Genomic DNA, 22,718 nt, shown 5'->3' with positions numbered 1-22,718 from the left:
ATTTAAATTACTAAAAAAATGTATACAAGTAAAACTGCAGTAGGCATAGTTTATTTTATCTAAAATTTAAAACATAAACAATAAATTGTGGGACGTTTATTTTTATTACATGTCTATTGGATAGGACACAACTGTGGAAAAACATATGTTGGACACACTTTAAAGAGTGTATCTAAATTATTCATCGTTAAACTTTTTTTTTGCTATAAGCATTTCGGTCTAAAGGAAAAAAAACTAATTTCAACTTAGACCATTTTTTTTTTGGTAAAACTATCGGTTATTAAATTTATTTCTAACAAAAGAATAATATGAATTTTAATGCTAAAATTTTTTTTTTCTAACAAACAAATTTACTCGATAGGAACAATGCAAATTACAATGGCGACTAAAGACTACAAAAAAAATAAATATACCTTTTTTTTTGTCAGCGAAAAAGTAATAAAAAGGATCTAATAATTACACGAAACTGCAATGCAAAAAAACACTTGTGCCACAACTTATAAATTTAATTGCTATTATATAATTGTTCCTCACACTGTGCATTTTCATATTATGTTTTATATATTAACCCAGCTCTTTCTTGAACACAGTACTTAAACACTTTTTACCGGCAAATATTTGAAAATAAAACCGACAAAATGTTGAGCTTTTATTTAATATTTTCGGTATGTCTAGCAACATACATAGTGTAAGTGTATCGAATAATCTGTTATAAAAATATACTCAACCCATTTTTGTTTCAATTTAAAGCTGCGATTAATTTGATTGAACGAAAATTAACCTTTTTTCTTTTTCAGAAATGCCGACAAAGCTGCACTGGGAAATGGTAATAACTTTTATATATATTTAATGATTAAAAAAAACTAGTTATAATTATAAATAAAATGAAATTTATTTAAATCAATTGAGTTGCTACCGTTACACATAATACACTTACCTATATGTATACATTTTTCTCCATAATTTTAGACGGTATACGTAACAATAAATTGAACGCTAAAAAGGTGGGTGAAAATACAGTAATTGACAATATATCAATTCACTCGTCAAGTGAGGAAAGTAAAGAACGCGGTGTAAAGCCAAATAAACCTAACAACAAACGCGGTACAGAAAACACTAAGACAATACCGCAAGAAAATAATCTTAATGGAAAATTCGGAATTCAGAGTATGTGGACATTATTATAAAAAAAAAAGCTCAGTTAGTTGTAAAAATTGGTTTTAACATAGATGTTTTATTTGGGCTAGTAAACACATTTTTTTTAAACGAACCAAATTCACAAATTATTCGTTTTATATGAACATTAACTACTCTCACTTATATATTATTTTAGGATATCCACAACCATAAGGGATGCTATAATAAATTCTATTGTTGTATTCAATTTTATCCAAGTAAAACATGGTCATAAGGTATTTGTAATTTTCTAGATAACCGGTATGGTCCAGGTTGGCAAAACAACCAAGATGTTAGAAACCAAGAAAACACTAAACGTCCGTATGGAAACCAGCGAATCAGACCAAATCAAATACAATCAAAACCAGCGTCATTTAATGACTGGCGCAATAGCAGTGAGTCAAATTGTGAACCATAATCGTTTTAGGCTTTTCGTTTGGTTTCTTTCGTGATCTATTAATCTTGATCGACGGACCGCCTTCGTCGCTCCTTATAGCACCATTAATCAATTAATCTATTAGGAAATCAGAACCTGAACGTAGACTCGAGCGATGGTGGACTCATGGTCAACGGTAAAAAAGTGACAAGAACGCCGGGCAAAAGAGTTAAATATAACGGTGATAATGGATTGCCCTCGTCCCAGTCTAACGCTCCTAAATCGATGACCTTTAATAACAGTAACAATACAGGTAGGTCTAATATTTAGCCTTGGGGTCGAATTACCACATATTATTAACTAACAAGTTTCATACATTTTCAGGTTATGCAACTTATAACCAAGGTGGTGTTAACATTAACTTTATAAATGGTGCAATGTTGATCAACGGTAAAAAAGTCCCAGGACTTAAAGCAAACGAAGAAGCAGTGATCGAATACGGTAAAGGTGTACTTAAGGTCGACGGAGTAAGTCAAGCAATGTTCGACGGAATACAAGGAAGCGGTAAAATGATAGTTTTAGGAGATAGTTTTTCACACACAGTTTACGACGAAGACGAAGATAGTCGGATTGGCCAAGGCTATACAAACTTAGGTAATTGAAAACAAAATTGTGGTTTTTTAAAGGTATTAAAAAAAATTGCTAGCATAGGCCGAGTATCTACTATCCACCCAAATTTTAATTGGTAATGTAATATTGGGCCGAATAGAAGAAATTTAATGTCGCCATTTTCACGTTACACTTTTGCTTTGAGATAAGTGATAAGAGGAAAGAGATTTTATTTTTCCACGTGGGTTAGGATTGTTGTAAAATACTATAACACATTAAACAAGAAATCGTTTCTTCCGTGATCTATTAATCTTGATCGACGGATCACATTGTACATCGCTTTCGTCGCTCCTTATAACACCATTAATCCGTTAATCCATTAGGATTTCAGAACCTGAACGTAGACTCGAGCGATGATGGACTCATAGTCAACGGTAAAAAAGTGACAAGAATGCCAGGCAAAAGAGTTAAATATAACGGCGATAATGGATTGCCCTCGTCCCAGTCCAACGCTTCCAAATCGATGACGTTTAATAACAGTAACAATACAGGTAGGTCTAATATTTGACCTTGGGGTCGAACGATCACATATTATTAACTAACAAGTTTCATACATTTTCAGGTTATGCAACTTATAACCAAGGTGGTGTTAACATTAACTTTATAAATGGTGCAATGTTGATCAACGGTAAAAAAGTCCCAGGACTTAAAGCAAACGAAGAAGCAGTGATCGAATACGGTAAAGGTCTACTTAAGGTCAACGGAGTAAGACAAGCAATGTTCGACGGAATACAAGGAAGCGGAAGAATGATAGTTTTAGGAGATAATTTTTCACACACAGTTTACGACGAAGAGGAAGATAGTCGGATTGGCCAAGGCTTTACAAACTTAGGTAATTGAAAACAAAATTGTGGTTTTTTAAATGTATTAAAAAAAAATCTAGCATAGGCCAAGTATCTACTATCCAGCCACATTTTAATTAATAATGTGTTATTGGGCTGGACAAAAGAAATGTAATGTCACCATTTTTACGTTACACTTTTGTTTTGATATAAGAGATAAGTGATAGGAGATACATGATAAGATATAAATGATAATATATAAATTATAAGTTATAAATTATAAGAGATTAGAGATTTTTTTTTCCACGTGGGTTAGGATTGATTAAAAATAATAGAACACATTAAACAAAAAATTGTTTATAAAATGTTTGAAATTACTGAAACTAATTACAATTTATATTTTATACTTTAGGTAATAAGTCAAGAAACAAACCCAATTATCAAAACAACAATTTTATGACAAATGTGGGAAATAATAATGTGGGGAATATTAATTCTGGAAATATTTACCGAACCAACTTTAATGGCAGAAATCGTCCATGGAATGCTGGACTCAATAATATGGGGAATATTAATTCTGGACTCAATAATATGGGGAATATTAATTCTGGACTCAATAATATGGGGAATATTAATACTGGAAATAATATATCTCATATTGGAGGTGCATCATTCGGAAACAACTATAATGGCAGAAAACGTCCAACAGGAATGGGGAATGTAGCTATGGGTAACGGTGGAATGATAGTCGGCGGTGCAAATGGCGTACAAATGGGTAACGGTGGAATGATAGTCGGCGGTCCAAATGGCGTACGAATGGGTAACGGTGGAATGATAGTTGGCGGTGCAAATGGCGTACGAATGGGTAGCGGTGGAATGAAAGTCGGCGGTGCAAATGGAGTACAAATGGGTAACGGCGGAATGAACGTCGGCGGACCAAATGGCGTAACTGGTGGAAATAGAATATTAGTTTAAGAAGAAATTGTATTCAGAATCCAAAATAAGCAAAACACAACCTCAATAGTTAGAAAGTTAAATAATATTACAACGGCTATTTGTAGTTTTGAAACAGTAAAAAGTATATTTGATTCTTTAAGCTTTTATTATTGTATAAATATCCCAGTGACAAAGCTATAACCTTAACCAAATAAGCAACAAACTAAGAAAAGCTATTAAAAAACATAAAACCGGCTCTTATAATTCTTACAAAGTTAAAGCACTAACTACCAAAAATGTATCTTTATGGATAGCAACAAAATCCCTTCTTGGACACAAAAATCCTTCTCCTCCGTTTTGCAAAGCGGATAACTCTTGGGCTATCGTTGACTCTGAAAAATCTAACATTCTCGCTAATCACCTCTCTAACTCTTTTTTACAAAAACCTACATAAAGACCTAAATGTAACAATACTCAACCAGTTAGCAAATTTTTTATACTCAAATTTCCATTTTAATCCAAGTTCCCACTCTAAGCCTCTAATAAAGCAACTATCCTATATCTTCAAACCTGAAAACGCTACCAGAAGACTTAAAAGTAGATGGCCCAGAGACCTTCTAAAATAATTTCCCAATAAATTAATAAATTCAGAGACGGGGGATACTAATGAATGTCTTTCCCTGCCGGTAATTGCTTAATGCCATGTGTACAACGTTCATCACATTTACTTACTGTACTCACTGTAAATATATTTTCTGATAATAATTTTAAAAAAAGGTTTTCATATATACTATATTATACTATGTTGTAATTCAAATTAAAAAATGATTATGATAAAATATGATCTACAATTGTTATATATTTTATATATTTGCAAAATATTTTAAAACGTTTTTAATTTGTTAAATTTTTATTAGTTAACGATTATAATACCGACATCATTACAAGCTGTAACATTTAATACATCACCATAAAATTATTGTAGTGTGTTTAATCATATTATGAACGCAAATGAGAAGGGTACATCACAGGTTCTTGGTTAATATATTTTGTATTACTAAAAACAAAAAAACAAAACGTAAGCCGAACTTTTTATATTTGTTTGACATTTATTAGTAATGAAAACAGTGAACAATGTTGATACCTATTCAAATGACTTGTAAAAGAAATATGGTTTTATGGTTTTGATATCTATTTTGTTGCATCCGTTATCTACAATTGATAAATCAAAATACAATATTCTAATTTCTAACTACTAACTGCTATACTATTGGTAATCATTTTTTATAACATTTTTGTCAAAGACGTTTTATTTGAACACTTATCAATATATTTTATATGTTCTCATGAAGAAGGTTATGTAAAATCGCGCTGATCCAAAAGTGCAAGCCTTAATAAAAATTTAAATGAAAAAAAAAAAGTTTAACTTTGTCTAGTATCAAAAATGATAAAACTGTAAAGCCTAGTACAAGGTGTGAATCTAAAATGGTTACTACCTAAGTTAAATAACTTACACTCTGCTTTAATGGCTGTTTTTGGGGTGAAATAGTTGAAAAAATACTATATGACATGTCAGAAATTACAATCAATTGGCATTGATTCAAAAACGGTCATTGCTTATACAAATTACTAATTCAATATGTGACTTTGTAAGTGTTATGTTATCATAACGACATCGCTTATCATAACGAAAAATGACAGATGATTTATCTGTTTAGATAAGAGAGTTAAGAGATAAGGGAAAGCGATAAGAGATATGATTTTTATTTTGGAACACAACCGGAAAAAATCGATACCGACACCGGTTATCATAACGAAAAATAAAGGCTGATTTATGTGATAAGAGAGATAAGAGATAACGGAAGGATATAGGGGGTGAGAGATAGGGGGTAAGAGATGTGGGATGGGGTGGAAATGGGGTCGGGGCTGGGGGTGGTTTAAGGATGTGGGTGGGAATGAGGTTGGGGAGGGGATGTAAAATTGTTTAAATTATGTGTTGTTTTCACAACGAACAAACTTAAATGAATTGTTAATGAATTACTAGGCACGTGAATGTTTTGCCAATAAACTGATTAAAGACAATTATTAAAAAACTTTTGGCCACAACATAAAATTAATCATCACCTACCATTCGAGTACCGTGGTTACCATTGTAACAAACCAAATGTTTACTTTGGGTTAGCAACCAAAAATAATTCGAATGGTATCAAGGCATTGGAATCGATGCGGAAAAAAAGAAACGGACGGTGCTCCGCAGAACGAGACATAAGAATGTATCCCTTGGTATTGGGTACGCAAGCTGTTAAAATATAATATGTAATACCTTTCATAGAAAAAAATCCCAACGTTATTTCATTTCATCGTTTAAACGTACCTCCGAATGTTAAGTTTTTTCCAACATATATTATACTATTAACAAAAAATGTCACACAGTTAAAAAATATTTAAGGAAATTAATTAGGAACCAGAAGTTTGTGAACTTGCATGTTTTTACTGGATGGTTAAAGAAACTTTATAAAAAATTTGAATTCAATAAATCCAAACTCAATAGTTTGTTTTAGCATAATGTGTTGGTTTTTTTTTATACTTATGCATATTTTTAAAAATATATATTTTTTTCTGAAAGTTCCAATAAATGAAATAACAAATATATAACCAATTTTTTTTTTTTTTTAGAAGAATAGAGAATTTTTGTATAACATAAATTCATATTATCAGATGAAAAACCAAAAAAAATTGTATACTTATTTTGTTTTATAGGTAATTTTTTTAAGAAATTTTTATTTTATTATTTAAAATTAAAAAAAAAAAAAAAAATATTGTATATTATAATTATTTTGGCATAGACTTTTTGGTTATGACTAGTCTTTAACTTTATGAGATTAAAAAGTAACTAAGTCTTGAAGTTTTTCTTCAAAACAATATTTAAAAATATTATGAACAAATATTTTAAATGCATAGTGTACAGAGTATAATATACTTCCTAGCCCTAATATTGAACTGTACTAACTATACAATAACAATAATAATTATATACTAACCGATTTTCAGATAATCATTTCATCCAAGTCGGTCAATATTGAAAAATGCCATAACTCATGATTACTAATATTATATATTATCTAGTTCAATAAGAAAAAAGAATAAAATTTTATATGTTGCAAATCAATATTTCAGTACATGCAAACATTCTCTGTTTATTGTTTTTTTTAAATATATACCTTACCTTTTATGTTCAAATAAGAAATATTCAACGACCATTCAGAATCTACCCTAAACATAGCAATATCAAAGAAAAGGTAACTTACAATAATGGTATATTTGCTATTTTTTTTTTAAATTAAGCGAAAGCAGTTCTAAATACTGAGCCAATACTTTACTCCTTAACAAATGGACCGAGTGGTGTCCTTGTTAAGTAGACCATCCTGTATCGAACATAGTACAGACTAAACGTGACAGCATCAGGTCACGGCACGACACGTGCCATACAAGTCATTATAATAGGATCTCATAATTTGGTTAAACACCATCCAGTTTAGTAAAACAGACATGATAAATAAATCATGTCCAGTTTAGTATATTATTGTTATTGTTATTAATATTTAAACGTCGTTTGATGTGAACACAATAGTATCACATGATTGCAAACGAGTATGACTTGATCGGCCCCAATTTATGTTACAAAAAACCACAAAATTATAGAGCGCCATAATTTTAAGTTGTGAAAAGGTGATTTGCTATTGTTCTTTTACTGGTCAAATTATTTAAACTACTAGAAAAGTGTATACAAATAAAACTGCAATAGGTATAGTTTATTTTATCTAAAATTTAAAACATAAACAATAAATTGCGGAACGTTTTTTTTTAATACATGTCTATTGGATAGGACACAACTGTAGAAAAACATATGTTGGACACACTTTAAAGAGTGTAGCTAAATTATTCCTCGTGAAACATTTTTTTTGCTAAAAGCATTTCGGTCTTATTTCTAACAAGAATAATATGAATTTTAATGCAAAAATTATTTTTTTGCTAACAGACAAATTTACTCGATAGGAACAATGCAAAAACAATGGCGACTAAAGACTACAACAAATAAAAAAACCTTTTTTTTAAGCGAAAAAGTAATAAAAAGGATCTAATAATTACACGAAACTGCAATGCAGAAAAACACTTGTGCCACAACTTATAAATTTAATTGCTATTATATAATTGTTCCTCACACTGTGCATTTTCATATTATGTTTTATATATTAACCCAGCTCTTTCTTGAACACAGTACTTAAACACTTTTAACCGGCAAATACTTGAAAATAACCGAAAAAATGTTGAGCTTTTATTTAATATTTTCGGTATGTCTGGCAACAAACATAGTGTAAGTGTATCGAATAATCTGTTATAAAAATATAATGAACCCATTTTTGTTTCAATTTAAAGCTGCGATTAATTTGATTGAACGAAAATTAACCTCTTTTCTTTTTCAGAAATGCCGACAAAGCTGCACTGGGAAATGGTAATAACTTTTATATATATTAAATGATTAAAAAAAAAATAGTTATAAATATAAATAAAATGAATTTATTTAAATCAATTTAGTTGCTACCGTTACACATAATACACTTACCTATATGTATACAATTTTCTCCATAATTTTAGACGGTATACGTAACAATAAATTGAACGCTAAAAAGGTGGGTGAAAATACAGTAATTGACAATATATCAATTCACTCGTCAAGTGAGGAAAGTAAAGAACGCGGTGTAAAGCCAAATAAACCTAACAACAAACGCGGTACAGGAAATACTAAGATGATACCGCAAGAAAATAATCTTAATGGAAAATTCGGAATTCAGAGTATGTGGACATTATTATAAAAAAAAAGCTCAGTTAGTTGTAAAAATTGATTTTAACATAAATGTTTTATTTAGGCTGGTAAACACAATTTTTTTAAACGAACCAAATTCACAAATTATTCGTTTTATATGAACATTAACTACTCTCACCTATATATTATTTTAGGATATCCACAACCATACGGGATGCTATAATAAATTCTATTGTTGTATTCAATTTTATCCAAGTAAAACATGGTCATAGGTATTTGTAATTTTCTAGATAACCAGTATAATCCAAGTCAGCAAAATAACCAAGACGTTAGAAACCAAGAAAACACTAAACGTCCGTATGGAAACCAGCGAATCAGACCAAATCAAATACAATCAAAACCAGCGTCATTTAATGACTGGCGCAATAGCAGTGAGTCAAATTGTGAACCATAATCGTTTTAGGCTTTTCGTTTGGTTTCTTTCGTGATCTATTAATCTTGATCGACGGACCGCCTTCGTCGCTCCTTATAGCACCATTAATCAATTAATATATTAGGAAATCAGAACCTGAACGTAGACTCGAGCGAAGGTGGACTCATGGTCAACGGTAAAAAAGTGACAAGAACGCCGGGCAAAAGAGTTAAATATAACGGTGATAATGGATTGCCCTCGTCCCATTCTAACGCTCCTAAATCGATGACTTTTAATAACAGTAACAATACAGGTAGGTCTAATATTTAGCCTTGGGGTCGAACGTTCACATATTATTAACTAACAAGTTTCATACATTTTCAGGTTATGCAACTTATAACCAAGGTGGTGTTAACATTAACTTTATAAATGGTGCAATGTTGATCAACGGTAAAAAAGTCCCAGGACTTAAAGCAAACGAAGAAGCAGTGATCGAATACGGTAAAGGTGTACTTAAGGTCAACGGAGTAAGTCAAGCAGTGTTCGACGGAATACAAGGATGCGGAAGAATAGTAGTTTTAGGAGATAGTTTTTCACACACAGTTTACGACGAAGACGAAGATAGTCGGATTGGCCAAGGCTTTACAAACTTAGGTAATTGAAAACAAAATTGTGGTTTTTTAAAGGTTTTAAAAAAAAATCTAGCATAGGCCGAGTATCTACTATCCAGCCACATTTTAATTGATAATGTGTTATTGGGCTGGACAAAAGAAATGTAATGTCACAATTTTCGCGTTACACTTTTGCTTTAAGTTAAGTGATAAGAGATAAGATATAAATGATACGAGATAAGTGATAAGAGAAAAGAGATTTTATTTTTCCACTTGGGTTAGGATTGATTAAAAATAATAGAACACATTAAACAAAAAATTGTTTATAAAATGTTTGAAATTACTGAAACTAATTACAATTTATATTTTATACTTAAGGTAATAAGTCAAGAAATAAACCCAATTATCAAAACAACAATTTTATGACAAATGTGGGAAATAATAATATGGGGAATATTAATTCTGGAAATATTTACCGAACCAACTTTAATGGCAGAAATCGTCCATGGAATGCTGGACTCAATAATATGGGGAATATTAACTCTGGACTCAATAATAAGGGGAATATTAATTCTGGACTCAATAATATGGGGAATATTAATACTGGAAATAATATATCTCATATTGGAGGTGCATCATTCGGAAACAACTATAATGGCAGAAAACGTCCAACAGGAATGGGGAATGTAGCTATGGGTAACGGTGGAATGATAGTCGGCGGTGCAAATGGCGTACAAATGGGTAACGGTGGAATGATAGTCGGCGGTCCAAATGGCGTACGAATGGGTAACGGTGGAATGATAGTTGGCGGTGCAAATGGCGTACGAATGGGTAGCGGTGGAATGAAAGTCGGCGGTGCAAATGGAGTACAAATGGGTAACGGCGGAATGAACGTCGGCGGACCAAATGGCGTACAAATGGGTAACGGCAGAATGAAAATCGGCGGACCAAATGGTATAGAAATGGGTCCGAACGGAATAACGGTTGGCAATTAATACGTTAATTGGTGGAATTGGAATATTAAGTTAAGAAGAAATTGTATTGTGAATTCGAAATAAGCAAAAAACAACCTCAATAGTTAACAAGTTAAATAATATTACAACGGCTATTTGTAGTTTTGAAACAGTAAAAAGTATAATTGATTCTTTAAGCTTTTATTATTGTATAAATATCCCAGTGACAAAGCTATAACCTTAACCAAATAAGCAACAAACTAAGAAAAGCTATCCAAAAACATAAAAACGGCTCTTATAGTTCTTACAAAGTTAAAGCACTAACTACCAAAAATGTATCTTTATGGATTGCAACAAGATCCCTACTTTGGTCACAAAAATCCTTCTCCTACGTTACGCAAAGCGGATAACTCTTGGGCTATTTCCGACTCTGAAAAATCTAACATTTTTGCTAATCACCTCTCTAACTCTCATTTACAAAATCTACATAGACCCAAACGTACCAACACTCAATCAGTTAGCAAATTCTCTTTACTAAAATTTTCATCTAAATCCAAGCTCCCACTCTAATCCTCTAATAAAACAACTATCCTAGATCTCCAAACCTGAAAATGCTACCAAAAGACTTTATAGTAGATGGCCCAGATACCTTCTAAAATAAGTTCCTATAAAAGTAATTAATTCCTAGACGGCTGATACTGATAGGGGTCATTCCTTAACGATAATTGCTTAATGTCATGTGTACAACGTTCATCGCATTTACTTCTTGTACTTAATAAAAATATATTTTCTGATAATAATAAAAAAAAAGCTTTCATATATACTATATTGTACATTAAAAAAAAATTGTAGTGCAAATTAAAATCTGATTATGATATTATGTTATAATTATAATTGTTATAGACTCAAAATATTTTAAAACGTTTTTAATATTTTTAATTCTTCATTTAACATGTAACATTGAATATTCATAACATGTAATACATCACCATAAAATTAATGTAGTGAGTTTAATATTATTATGAACGCAAATATGAAGGGCACATCACAGGTTCTTGGTTAATATATTGTGTAACACTAAAAACAAAAAAAACAAATGTAAACTGAATTTTTTAAATTTGTTTGTAAATTTATTAGCAGAAGAAAAATCAGAGCCTCGGAAAAAAGGAGTAAACTAAAACTCCTTAAGTGTACTATTAATAAGTTTATAAGTGAAAAGTATACTATTAATTTGTTAATATTAACCACAGGTCGTCCAAACATGATATTGATTTTGGTTTTAGCAGTAGAATTGATATAAAAAAAATTATACTTATTCTGTGTGCATTGCAGAAGACAGTTGTTTTTTTTTTGAAACAATGGATCATAGATATGGCCACAAAAGGGGTTTAATTTTTATTTTTTGGCTTTTTGAAAACCGTTACCAACAAGATTTTTTTTATTTCTCCCTAAGCTCTGGTCATTTTTTGTTGGAGGATGTCTACCGAATGATTTCGACCGGTAAACGTGGGAATCCAGTTGGTATTGTAGGAAATAGAAGATCCATCCGATTGAAGGGGTGCAGTGTTCATACCCATCACTATAATACTATCTATATTAACTTTGGTAACAACGCATTTGTGATATTACACAATGATGCGCCATTGAGCAATAATTGTATTCCATAGACTATCTAGAGTACGGTTAAAAACTGATGGGAGTTCTCTTGAGTTACATAGACTAAACAAGCAAATAGATGATAATGTTGATTTTCAAATGAAAGATTGTCCATTAATAACGGCAGCTCGTATAATGGTTTTTTTTTGTATGTCTTTGTTTTCAAAGTTGATCTCTTTATGTACACCGTAGGGAATGAGATTTCAGAGTTTGTAGTAGATAATCGGTTTCCTTGAAATAGTCGAAAATTATTTAAGCCAATTTTTTCTTAAATATTGCCTATACAAAACTCCTTAAAAATGGGCTGTATGGAGTCCCCTTAAGCTTTAAATTTTCTAGATATTTAATAGTGAAGAAAATAATAAAATAAGAAAATACTGAATATAAAATCAAAATAAGCGGTTTCAACTGTAAAAGAATTAACTTTTCAATTTGAACTCTTTGAAACAGACATATTTTATTATAGAGGCTTTAGAATCACTATTATTTTAACATTATATATCTTATAAGTTATAATTATAATTAGTAAGTACTAATGAAAGGTTTAGAAACATATAAACTATTTAATTTAATAGTTAATAATAAAATAAAAAAGACCAGTTCTGATCATTTAATGTTTGCGTGACACAAACCCTAACTTTATTTCTGAAGTTTGAGTATCATTGTTTGGAATTACCGATTTAAATCAAGTCGATAATTAATACAATTACAAACTTAACTGTGATTTTGTTGTAAGTTCTTTAAACACTGTTTACAAATATCTAGTCTTTAGACAACTTAATCATTTAAACACAGTCCACTTTATTGCATTATTTTATTAATAAAGTTGTTTATATAAAAAAAAAAAAGTTAGTTATAAATGTAAAATAGGCAACATTTTAAATATTTACTGTAGAATTAAAATAGTAAGCAAATTAAATCCACAATTCCTTATTTAGTGTAAAACAATAATTATTTGAGCACAGAACATATTTTGAATAAATTAAACATAACTAAACAAATAATAGTAACGCTTTGCGACACTTGTCCACTCAATGTATGCACTTATGAGATTGTAAGACAGATTTTAAAGCTATCGTTTACTACCTATAAAAATTATAATTTTCATAATACCATAATATTAATCCGGTGTACTGTGCTGTTACTTGTTGAATGTAGAACATAGATAGTAGAAAAATATGAAAACTAGATTATTGATAATAATATTATGTATTATCATCATAGCAGCAGTTATCAACCTACTTGTACCACGGTTTTTGATTGTTGTGTTTAAATAGCCATTCGTTAGCCGCTGACAATATAGGTCTGTCAGCCTACCTGTCATGACGGTGTGTTAGAAAAGTCGGTAATCTGTAAATATAAATCGTTGGTCAACTAAACTATCACAAAACTAATAGCTAAACGATAATATATTTTAAAATTGTTTGCCTACAAACTTATGGAATTAAAAACATGTGTTTCCGTTAGAAAATGTGAACTTAGACTCTTTTTATCGTATAAGGGATGGAAGTAAAAATGTTCGAAGCGTTGAAAAATTTAGTAAAACTTATGCCTAAAAGAATAGGACAATTATTTTTTTCAAAATATTCATATTTTCCGAGAAAATGAGTGTCTTACGTTAGTTGGATCACCCTGTATGTTTAGTTTATCTGAGTCTCAAGTTCAGTTACAATGAAAGGAGGCGATTTATGGTGCAAGAAACTGATGTGTGACCGGTGAAAAGCAGCAAGTCTACAACGTCGCATAGCAAACATGTCGAATGTAGATAGGATATACGCTGCAGTGGATTTTCGCCTACTACAAAGACGTCACCGCTCAATCAATAAGACACCGGTAACACCTTCCAGACGGCACGTACCTCGGTAAATATCTTTATTCTTATCGACGTTAAAAGAAAAATGAATAACTGTATAAATTCATTAAAAAAATATTCTCTATTTCTTCAACGTATTTCGAATAAAATACGATCAACCTTTTTGTGTAAATAACATGTAGTATCGTTTATTTGATTTTATCGTACATATATCATTCACTGTAATATAATTTCAAAGACTAAACGCAAAGACAAAAATTATTGTTATACTTTATGTCCTGTAATTATAAAAAAAAACGTTTAGTTAATTGTATGATATAACGATTTCAGAGTGGTCGCGTTAACAAGCATTATGAAGGTTGTATTGATTTCGATTTTGGTAAGTTATTTTACTATCGCAATATGAATTCATCAGGTGCAAGAAAAAACCTAACCAATACAGTGGGAACGGGGCATATTAGGACAGGGAAGGTGACTAGAGTAATTAAATCGCTTTCAATTAAGTGTATCTATACGAATCAGTAGAAAGTAAAAATATAAAAATCTATAAAAGCATTTCGAAAACAATAACATGCCTAAATCTGTAATTTTATATTTATTGCAGTCTTTACAATTTGATTTTACTGTTCACATTTCAGTAGGTTCTCTGTACGTAGATTCCACACAGCTATAGAAAAGATATTTTCTTAACACAGATGTATATAATTGCAATGAATTTTAATTGAGCGGACCAATTGAATAGGCAAAAAATGTCTATACTACATGTATAATTTCGATTTGAATATGTAATGTATAATATATTTTTAATCGAATTAGGTTGATTATTAATTTATTGAATTAGGCCTGTTGTAATGGTTAAAAAAAAAAAGTTTTTCAGACAAATCTGCAACCACGAAAGAGCATTTTCATGTCTCGTTGAAGTACCTAATAAATTTATAGTGGTGGAATTATAGATAATGATATAGTACATAAAGAATCAGTAACAAGCTAGTATATTAAAACATCAAGTTTCTGGCTAATATTGTAGTGTTTAATATCTGGCTTAAAACAATTCATAGAGAATTTGGGCCCTTGAACTGTTTTGAGTTTATCATTTAGTTCTAATTTGAACGTTGGACGTACAACATATCTCTTATCTCTTACCCCTATCTCTTACTCTTATATCCTACCCCCTATCTCCCACCCTATCTCATAACTCCCATATCTTACCCCATTTCTCATATCTCTTATCCCCTATCCCACATCTCTTACCCCAATCATCATCCCCACCCCCTACCCCATCACCGTGTTTTAACGTTTTTTTTGGTTTTGTGCCAGAGCTAAGACATGAAAATGTCAAAAAATAGGATATTATGAAAAATAAAAAAGTCTTTTGGGTAATTTTTTAAATTAAGTTGAATATTACATACTTTTTTTGTTCAACGATTTCAGATGATAATTGGAGTGCAATTTTCAATACAAAGAAAACCAATATTAAAAAAAAATTCATATCTGAAAAGAGTTGCAGCAATAGATGAAGCAATTGATTGCATAGCGAAACACGGCTTGTTACAATGTTTTACCGACGATGAAAGACCATCATTTCGTAAGTTATATTTTGTCAACGTAAAAAAAACATCACCTAGACTTAGAGGGGAAGGGGGCGGAAAAATTGTTCTTTAATTTTATTCTTCGAGCGTGGTTTTAGAACATAAAAGTTTGAAAATTAGACTGAAAGCTGATGTAGTGTGGGGTTGCCTAATTTTGTATAAAGTTTATTAATTATAATTCAATTTGAATTTTTTATATCATTGCTGTAATACAAATAAAACACAAATAGTATTTAGGTTTCTTGATTTTATAATGATTTCCTTTTTTGTGTAAACTAACTTTATAGGAACAGAAGCCAATCTCAGAATGAGCTTGACAATCGAGGCTAATCTTCTGCTCATGAGAAAAATAAATGAAAAGTCCTGCAAAAAAAAAGTCGCTTTACATGCTTGTTACGGCATACAAGCATGTAAAAAACCCATGGAAGATATTGGTGGTCATGATAAATGCATGAGTACGATAAAGAATGACTGCGGGGAAAAGTTTGTGGCCACATTAAGAACTGTAAAAGAGGTACATGTCGTACCTGACGCACCTTGTGGTCACGATGAAATCATACCTGATAAAGCTAAAGCCATTGACCCTGATGATGCTAACGATCCTGACGATGCTAACGATCCTGATGATGCTAACGATCCTGACGATGCTAGCGATCCTGATGATGCTAACGATCCTGATGATGCTAACGATCCTGACACTGCTGGCGGTGTTAAAATTTTTGCGGACCTGATGATCTCGAAAATTCTGCAGATTCCGATTTATCTACTCGAGAAATTGAAGTCGACTCACATTTAAAACCACGACCCGAAATAAATCTTAGCCTTAGTAAAAGCGTTGGAAGTCGCCTTAGAAGAATTTATTTAGACACCGAGAGTTTTAATCGAGAGTTCTACAATTTGTAGTTGATTCACTTTTTAAATCACAACTCGATAAATGGTTTATACCATAATATATTAAGTGTGTCGGTTTTATTAAATTTTTAATCCAAATAGTTTATGGCAAATGCCAAATATGTAAAATATGTATTTATTTATTTGTATATGGCATCAAGCATATAACCCTTTTTTCTTTATTCATATCTAAAAACAAAAACTTAATAAAACATTTTTAATACTATATTTTAAATACATATAATTTTATAATACATACAATTATTTTTGTTTCTTTAATAGCTCATATTATTTACATCTTAGACTTGTATAATTAAATTATTAATTATACCCAGTGAGATACTGAGTGGCTCGTGATAAAAAAATCACCCTGTATAAGAACAATAATTCAGGGTTCAAATATTAGTGAAAACTGTAAAAATTAAAAAAATTAAACTTTAAGCATTTAAATGTTTTCAAAATGCTTTTAAAGATATTTATTTTTTTTTTACTTTCTACCGATTCGGATTGAAGCACATTCCAATTATAATGACCTTGCTGAAATCATTATATTATACGTTATTAACTAACGTTATTTATAACTTAATGACATCAAATATATAGTAATCAGGTCCAATAGTCTAAACAGCATATCTCATAAGTTGCGTGACCCTGGTGTAAAATCATAAAACAACTGCCAAAAAGGTAGATGTTGCTCTAATAATAATTAACAGACCAATTACGGGATGTTTGAAACCAACGTAAGGCTTCTAACGTAAGGCGAGTGATGGCAGCAAGAGTAGAAAAAACGAAACAAGGATCAGACATAACACATTCTTTATATGGACAAAATAGTACTTATCTACTTTTGTAAGTAAAATCAATTGATTACAAAAGATTGTGAAATAAATTTTGTGTTGTTTTGCAACTTTGTTCATTGTCTGATGACACTATCACTTGCTGAAAAGCATCAAAGTATCATCAGTATCATCAGTAATAAAACATCTAAATTATATGTCTTCGTTTATTGGCTTATTACTTACAGCAAATGGTAATGGCTTAATTTGTGATTAATAAGCCAAACAGTTTGTGCACGAAATTACTGTTTCAACCATACACGCTGCGAACTCGTACTTGAGTATAATATTCTTAGTTTATAAATATGCATAGCGAATATGTCGGTTAGGTACATACGACAAACACTGGAGCGGTTGTTGTCTACTAGAAAGACGTCACCGCTCAGTCAATAACACACCTTCAAGACGCCACATACTAGTCCATTTCAGCCATTACACCAAACATTGACGTTGCTTTTCTGTTCATTACTTATTCCCATTTTTAACCAGAAGAACGTATAACTCTTGTAAGCATAAGTTGAAGAATTTACATTACTCTTATCCGTGTACTATGTCCTGTAATAATTATAAAATATAAAATTTAGTTAATTTGCATGATATAATGATTTTAGAGTGATCGCGTCAACAACCATCATGAAGGTTATATTGATTTCGATTTTGGTAAGTTATTTCAATTATCGTGATAGGAATAATTCATCGAGTTTAAAACCTAACCAAAACAGTGACAACTGGGCGAAATGGGCAAGGGGTGTAGGGGGTAACAGGTATACAGTCATATTATAATAATTAAAAGTATTCGAATCACTTTCAAATAATTGATTCAATCCGAATGTGTAAAAAATAAAAATATCTATAAAAGCATTTAAAAAACTGTAATATGCTTAAAATTGTGTTTTTACTATTTTATTTCACTGTTGAGTGTAAGCAAATAAATTTCCATTAAAAATTAATGAATTTATTGAGTTAAGCTGCTCATTGTAAAGTTGAAAAAATAGAATATTATAAAAAAATGTGTTCTTAATGAAGCTTAACCTTTGAATATTTAATACATTATTCTTGGCATTTTACAGATGTTCGTAGGAGTGCAATTGGTCAATGCTGAACGGGACAGCACTAAGGATACGCCACTTGATGTTGCGATTCAGTGCATAAAGGAACATCAATTGTTGGAATTGTTTACCGAGGGCATAAGACCGCCTCATCGTAAGTTGTACTTTGATAAAAAAATATCAAGAAAGGAGGGGGTAGACAATTTTTCGTCAATTCTAATTTTTTAGCGTTGTTTTAAGACTTAAAGGTTACAAATTAGACTGAAGGAACTCTCCAGTGTAGGGTTGTTAGTGAAAATGTTGTTTTATCGAGGAACCCCTTGTACGGGACTTTGAACCCGTCGAAGGTGGATTGTAATTCTTTTATTGTAAAAAAAATTTCGCTTACGGTTAAATTGCATTTATTGTACTTTACTAATTTCGACTAACTTAAACTTTTGCATTGTATTTAGTCTTGCATTGTCGTGTATTAATGCCTTAAATATATCGTAGAAGGTTGCACGCTCTTCATATTTTCCCGAAAAGGTAGGAATACTTAGCGCCGCTAACTTCACCATTGGGCAGATATTGTTTGCTTGGCCACTTCCGCCATTAAATTTATTTTCACCTTTATCTGCAGTACGTTGATGTTCCTTCTTTTTCAAAATCCTCTTTGCCTCAGCCACGACTTTAAAATACAGATTTCAAAATCTTCCCGATATCTATACTCCTCGGACAACTTATTTTGATCCTTTTCTAAATATTCTATAGTTGCCTGCACTTTTTGGAATTCATTCCGAGTTTTATCAATCTTCTTTCTCCTTTCTTCAATCTGCTCCATTTCCCGCGTTTCGGATTGTATGTATGTTCCGAAACGTGTCAGTGATGCCCTTAATTGACCGCGGCGCATAGTTAGCTTTTTTACGTCGCACCCAACTAGTGACATGGCGAGAGAGGGGAGAGTAAACCGATTCGACACAAGACCAAGAAAAATATATTATTATTATTGGGAAAACGGAGCTTATCAGCTGTGCCTACCCGCGGGCTAGGACTGTTAAGAGGCGATAAGATCGTGTAGCCCTACTGCTCTTGCGTTCTAATATTAACTGCGATTAGCTGTGGCACATAACCGAAAAAAGCGTTACCAAAAAAGTGTTACCAAAAGTTTTTCAGCCGAGTCTGCAACCACGAATGACCATTTTCATGTCTCGTTGAAGTACCGAATAAAAATAGATTATTTGTGGAATTATAATTAAAAAAAAAAAAATTACATGGAGCTTCCAGTTACAGCATAAGCCAAGGAGATTAAAAAATTATGTACAATCATGTTTCTGGCTAAAATTGTAGTGTTTATTATCTGGCCAAAAGTAACTTAACATAGAGAATTAAACTATTTTAAATTTATTATTTAGTTCTAATTTGAACGTTGAACGTACAACATATCTCTTAGCTCATATCAGATAACAGCGTAACAGATTAACATTCGAAATGGATCCGAAATGGTCTTTCCGATAATTGTCTTTCGTCGTCGCTTCGTAGTTCTTGTTACCTTGCGGCGCGTGACAGCGTAACGTTTTTTTGGTAACACTTTTTTTCGGTTATGTACCGGCTAATTCTCACCCCCAACCCCATCCGTATCTCCCACCCCCAACCTCATCTTCAACCCCATTTCTTTTTTGGTAACGTTTTTTCGTTACGCCTTTTCGTTACGCTATTTTGGTAACGCTTTTATGGTAACGCTTTTTTCGGATATTTGCCAGGGTTATGTGCCAGAGCTAAGACATGAAAATGTCAAAAAAAGCGTTGCGCTGTTATCTGATAAGAGATATGAGATAGGGGCTAGGAGATATGGTGGGAGATAGAGGTGGGAAATAGGGTGGAAGATAGGGGGTAGGAGACAGAGTGGGAGATAGGGTGGAAGATAGGGGTAGGGGATAGGGGTGGGAGATATGGGTAGGGGATAGTGTGGGAGATAGGGATAGGGGATAGTGGTGAGTGATAGGGGAAGGAGATAGAGGTGGAAGATAGGGGGTAGGGGTAGGGGTTAGCGATATGGGTGGGAGATAGGGTGGATGATAGGGGTGGGAATTAGCACTGGCACATAACCGAAAAAAGTGTTACCAAAAAAAGCGTTACGTTGTTATCTAATAAGAGATAAGAGATATGTTGTACGTTCAACGTTCAAATTAGAACTAAATAATAAATTCAAAATAGTTTAACAGGTCGAATTGTTTCAAGCTTGATTTTATGAAAACACTAAAATAATAGCCAGAAACTTGATTGTACATAATTTTTTAATCTCCTTGGCTTATGGTGTAACTGGAAGCTCCATGTAAAATTGTTTTTTTTCATTATAATTCCACAACTAATCTAAATTTATTCGGCACTTCAACGAGACTTGAAAATGCTCTTTCGTGGTTGCAGACTCGGCTGAAGAACTTTTTTTCACGAGAGGTCTGGCAATCGATGAATCCATTGTTGGCTCTTTATTTAGATTTACACTATACGCGCACGTAGGGCTTAACCGCATTAAACTCAATAACCCATTAGTAATACTTCCGAAATACTTTAAACTTTTACTTTTGTAGCACTAACACTTTACGCTCGACAAAAGAGATAAAAATACGACACCTTTTATTGCGTAATTGCAAAATTAACTAGATAAACTTATTCGACACTAGTAATTGTACTATCCAAATTAACCCCATATCGACGCTAGTTCATAATCCGGTTCGAAGGACCAAATTTACGGGATCTTGAACCCATCACAGGTAGACTGTGAATTCTTTTATTGTAAAAAAAAAATTCGCTTACGGTTAAATTGATTTATTGTACTTTAAATACAACCGGGCAGTTACGGCATGCGCACAGAGCAAAACGACGGCTTACTTAAATACATGGTCCGCGGAGGGACTCAACACTACAACAACCGGTTTTAACCATAATAATAGTAACAACAATAATAATATTGCACAAACGCAACACCCCTCCCCCCCCCCAAAAAAAAAAGAAACCTACCAAATCATTGACAAACGAAAAAACCAATTCCACATATACTGAAATTTCAATTATTACAAATCAAAATATTATTATACAAAAAACTATCGGTTACCATGCAAACATAACCGAAAAATAAACAATCAGAACTTTTTTTAACGTACCGTTAAATAACAGAAATATTTTATCTCTTATATCTTATTTCTAATCTCTAATCTCTTATCTCTCATATCTTATCAGATAATTATTTATCAGTTATTTTGTTCAATAAACAACCGCTAGATCGCGCCACATTTACACGTTTTCTACATATTTAAAAAAACCTGTATCTGTGGAAAGAAAACACATTTATATATAATTTGTGTTAGTATGAATAGAGGGTATAAGTGTATAAGTATGTAGTTTTTAAAGTATAGTGCAATTTAAATGCTCTATATCATTATTGTAATATAAAAAAAATGAATAGTATTGAGGTTATGGATTTCATAATGATTTGTAAACTAATTTTACAGGAACCGAAGAAAATCTCAGAATGCAACTACTGCTCGCGACTAATGCTTGTATCATAAATGAAAAAAGCGAAGACTGGTGCGAGGACCAAGTAGGTTTTAATGTTTTACAAGGCGTAGAAGAAGATGAAAACCCCGTGCAAGAGGCTGGTGGTCTTGTTGAGTGCACGAAAAAGATGCGGGACTGTGGCAAGCGGTTTGTGGCCAAAATAAAACTTCTAAACAAGCCATATGCCTTACCTGACATGTCTGCCCATATAACTCAAGAAATTGGAGATGACTGAGTGAAAACCACGACCCATAAAAAATCTCATTTAATACCGGTTTTTTCGGTTATACTAGTTTTAAAAATGCGTGTTGCCTTGTGGCAGTTTTATAATTAAATTTAAAAAAATATTTATATATATATTTATATTATAGATCATTAATTAGTTTTCTGGATATTAGCCGAGTAGTACATTACAAATTACCTACGCTTAGCTTAGCAAAATTATTGAAATTTTTTTTCTAAAAATAATTAAACAAAATATGTTTTCCATTTTCTGTTGGATCAATTTCTTTATTTTTTTCAGTTTTTTTCACACTCTATTCTATGTATTATCAAGATAAAATTGTTCATGTTACTAATTTACAAATGACAGATTGCCCAATAAGCTAAT

The 22,718-nt window shown here is 31.7% G+C and overlaps 2 protein-coding genes across 3 annotated transcripts; both read left to right on the top strand.

The window, feature by feature from the left end:
• The first annotated feature begins 564 nt into the window (after nt 1-564).
• On the top strand, nt 565-10,932 carry LOC126835642 (putative uncharacterized protein DDB_G0286901). Its single transcript, XM_050568371.1, has 9 exons — nt 565-688; nt 798-826; nt 970-1,167; nt 1,431-1,571; nt 1,698-1,865; nt 1,937-2,206; nt 9,322-9,489; nt 9,561-9,830; nt 10,166-10,932. Exons 1-9 carry the CDS (start codon nt 639-641, stop codon nt 10,780-10,782), a joined length of 1,911 nt encoding a protein of 636 aa, XP_050424328.1. The 5' UTR covers nt 565-638; the 3' UTR covers nt 10,783-10,932.
• A 3,613-nt stretch (nt 10,933-14,545) lies between these two features.
• LOC126835143 (uncharacterized) lies at nt 14,546-22,389 on the top strand. 2 transcript variants are annotated; one of them, XM_050567442.1, is made up of 4 exons: nt 17,974-18,031; nt 18,137-18,185; nt 18,596-18,728; nt 22,063-22,389. In XM_050567442.1, exons 2-4 carry the CDS (start codon nt 18,159-18,161, stop codon nt 22,341-22,343), a joined length of 441 nt encoding a protein of 146 aa, XP_050423399.1. In that variant the 5' UTR covers nt 17,974-18,031; nt 18,137-18,158; the 3' UTR covers nt 22,344-22,389. The 2 variants fall into 2 exon arrangements, with proteins under 2 accessions (XP_050423410.1, XP_050423399.1); XM_050567453.1 differs by lacking the exons at nt 17,974-18,031; nt 18,137-18,185 and adding an exon at nt 14,546-14,588.
• The last annotated feature ends 329 nt before the right edge of the window (nt 22,390-22,718 follow it).

Source organism: Adelges cooleyi, unplaced genomic scaffold (genome assembly GCF_023614345.1).
Source record: "Adelges cooleyi isolate 19-005CV unplaced genomic scaffold, UGA_ACOO_1.1 ACOO_flye_CR_arks_rails_tigmint_CR_PRNA_1, whole genome shotgun sequence".
Taxonomy (NCBI): Eukaryota; Metazoa; Arthropoda; class Insecta; order Hemiptera; family Adelgidae; genus Adelges; species Adelges cooleyi.
This window is presented reverse-complemented; position numbering and strand designations above follow the sequence as displayed.

Bases quoted from the DNA above. Each gene is read 5' to 3' on its own strand.
- LOC126835642 (XM_050568371.1), top strand. From the start codon at position 639: ATGTTGAGCTTTTATTTAATATTTTCGGTATGTCTAGCAACATACATA. The intron at 689-797 runs GTAAGTGTATCG...TTTCTTTTTCAG, and splicing joins TGTCTAGCAACATACATAGT to AAATGCCGACAAAGCTGCAC. The intron at 1,572-1,697 runs GTGAGTCAAATT...TTAATCTATTAG, and splicing joins TAATGACTGGCGCAATAGCA to GAAATCAGAACCTGAACGTA.
- LOC126835143 (XM_050567453.1), top strand. From the start codon at position 14,562: ATGAAGGTTGTATTGATTTCGATTTTG. The intron at 14,589-18,595 runs GTAAGTTATTTT...GGCATTTTACAG, and splicing joins TTGTATTGATTTCGATTTTG to ATGTTCGTAGGAGTGCAATT. The intron at 18,729-22,062 runs GTAAGTTGTACT...CTAATTTTACAG, and splicing joins GGGCATAAGACCGCCTCATC to GAACCGAAGAAAATCTCAGA.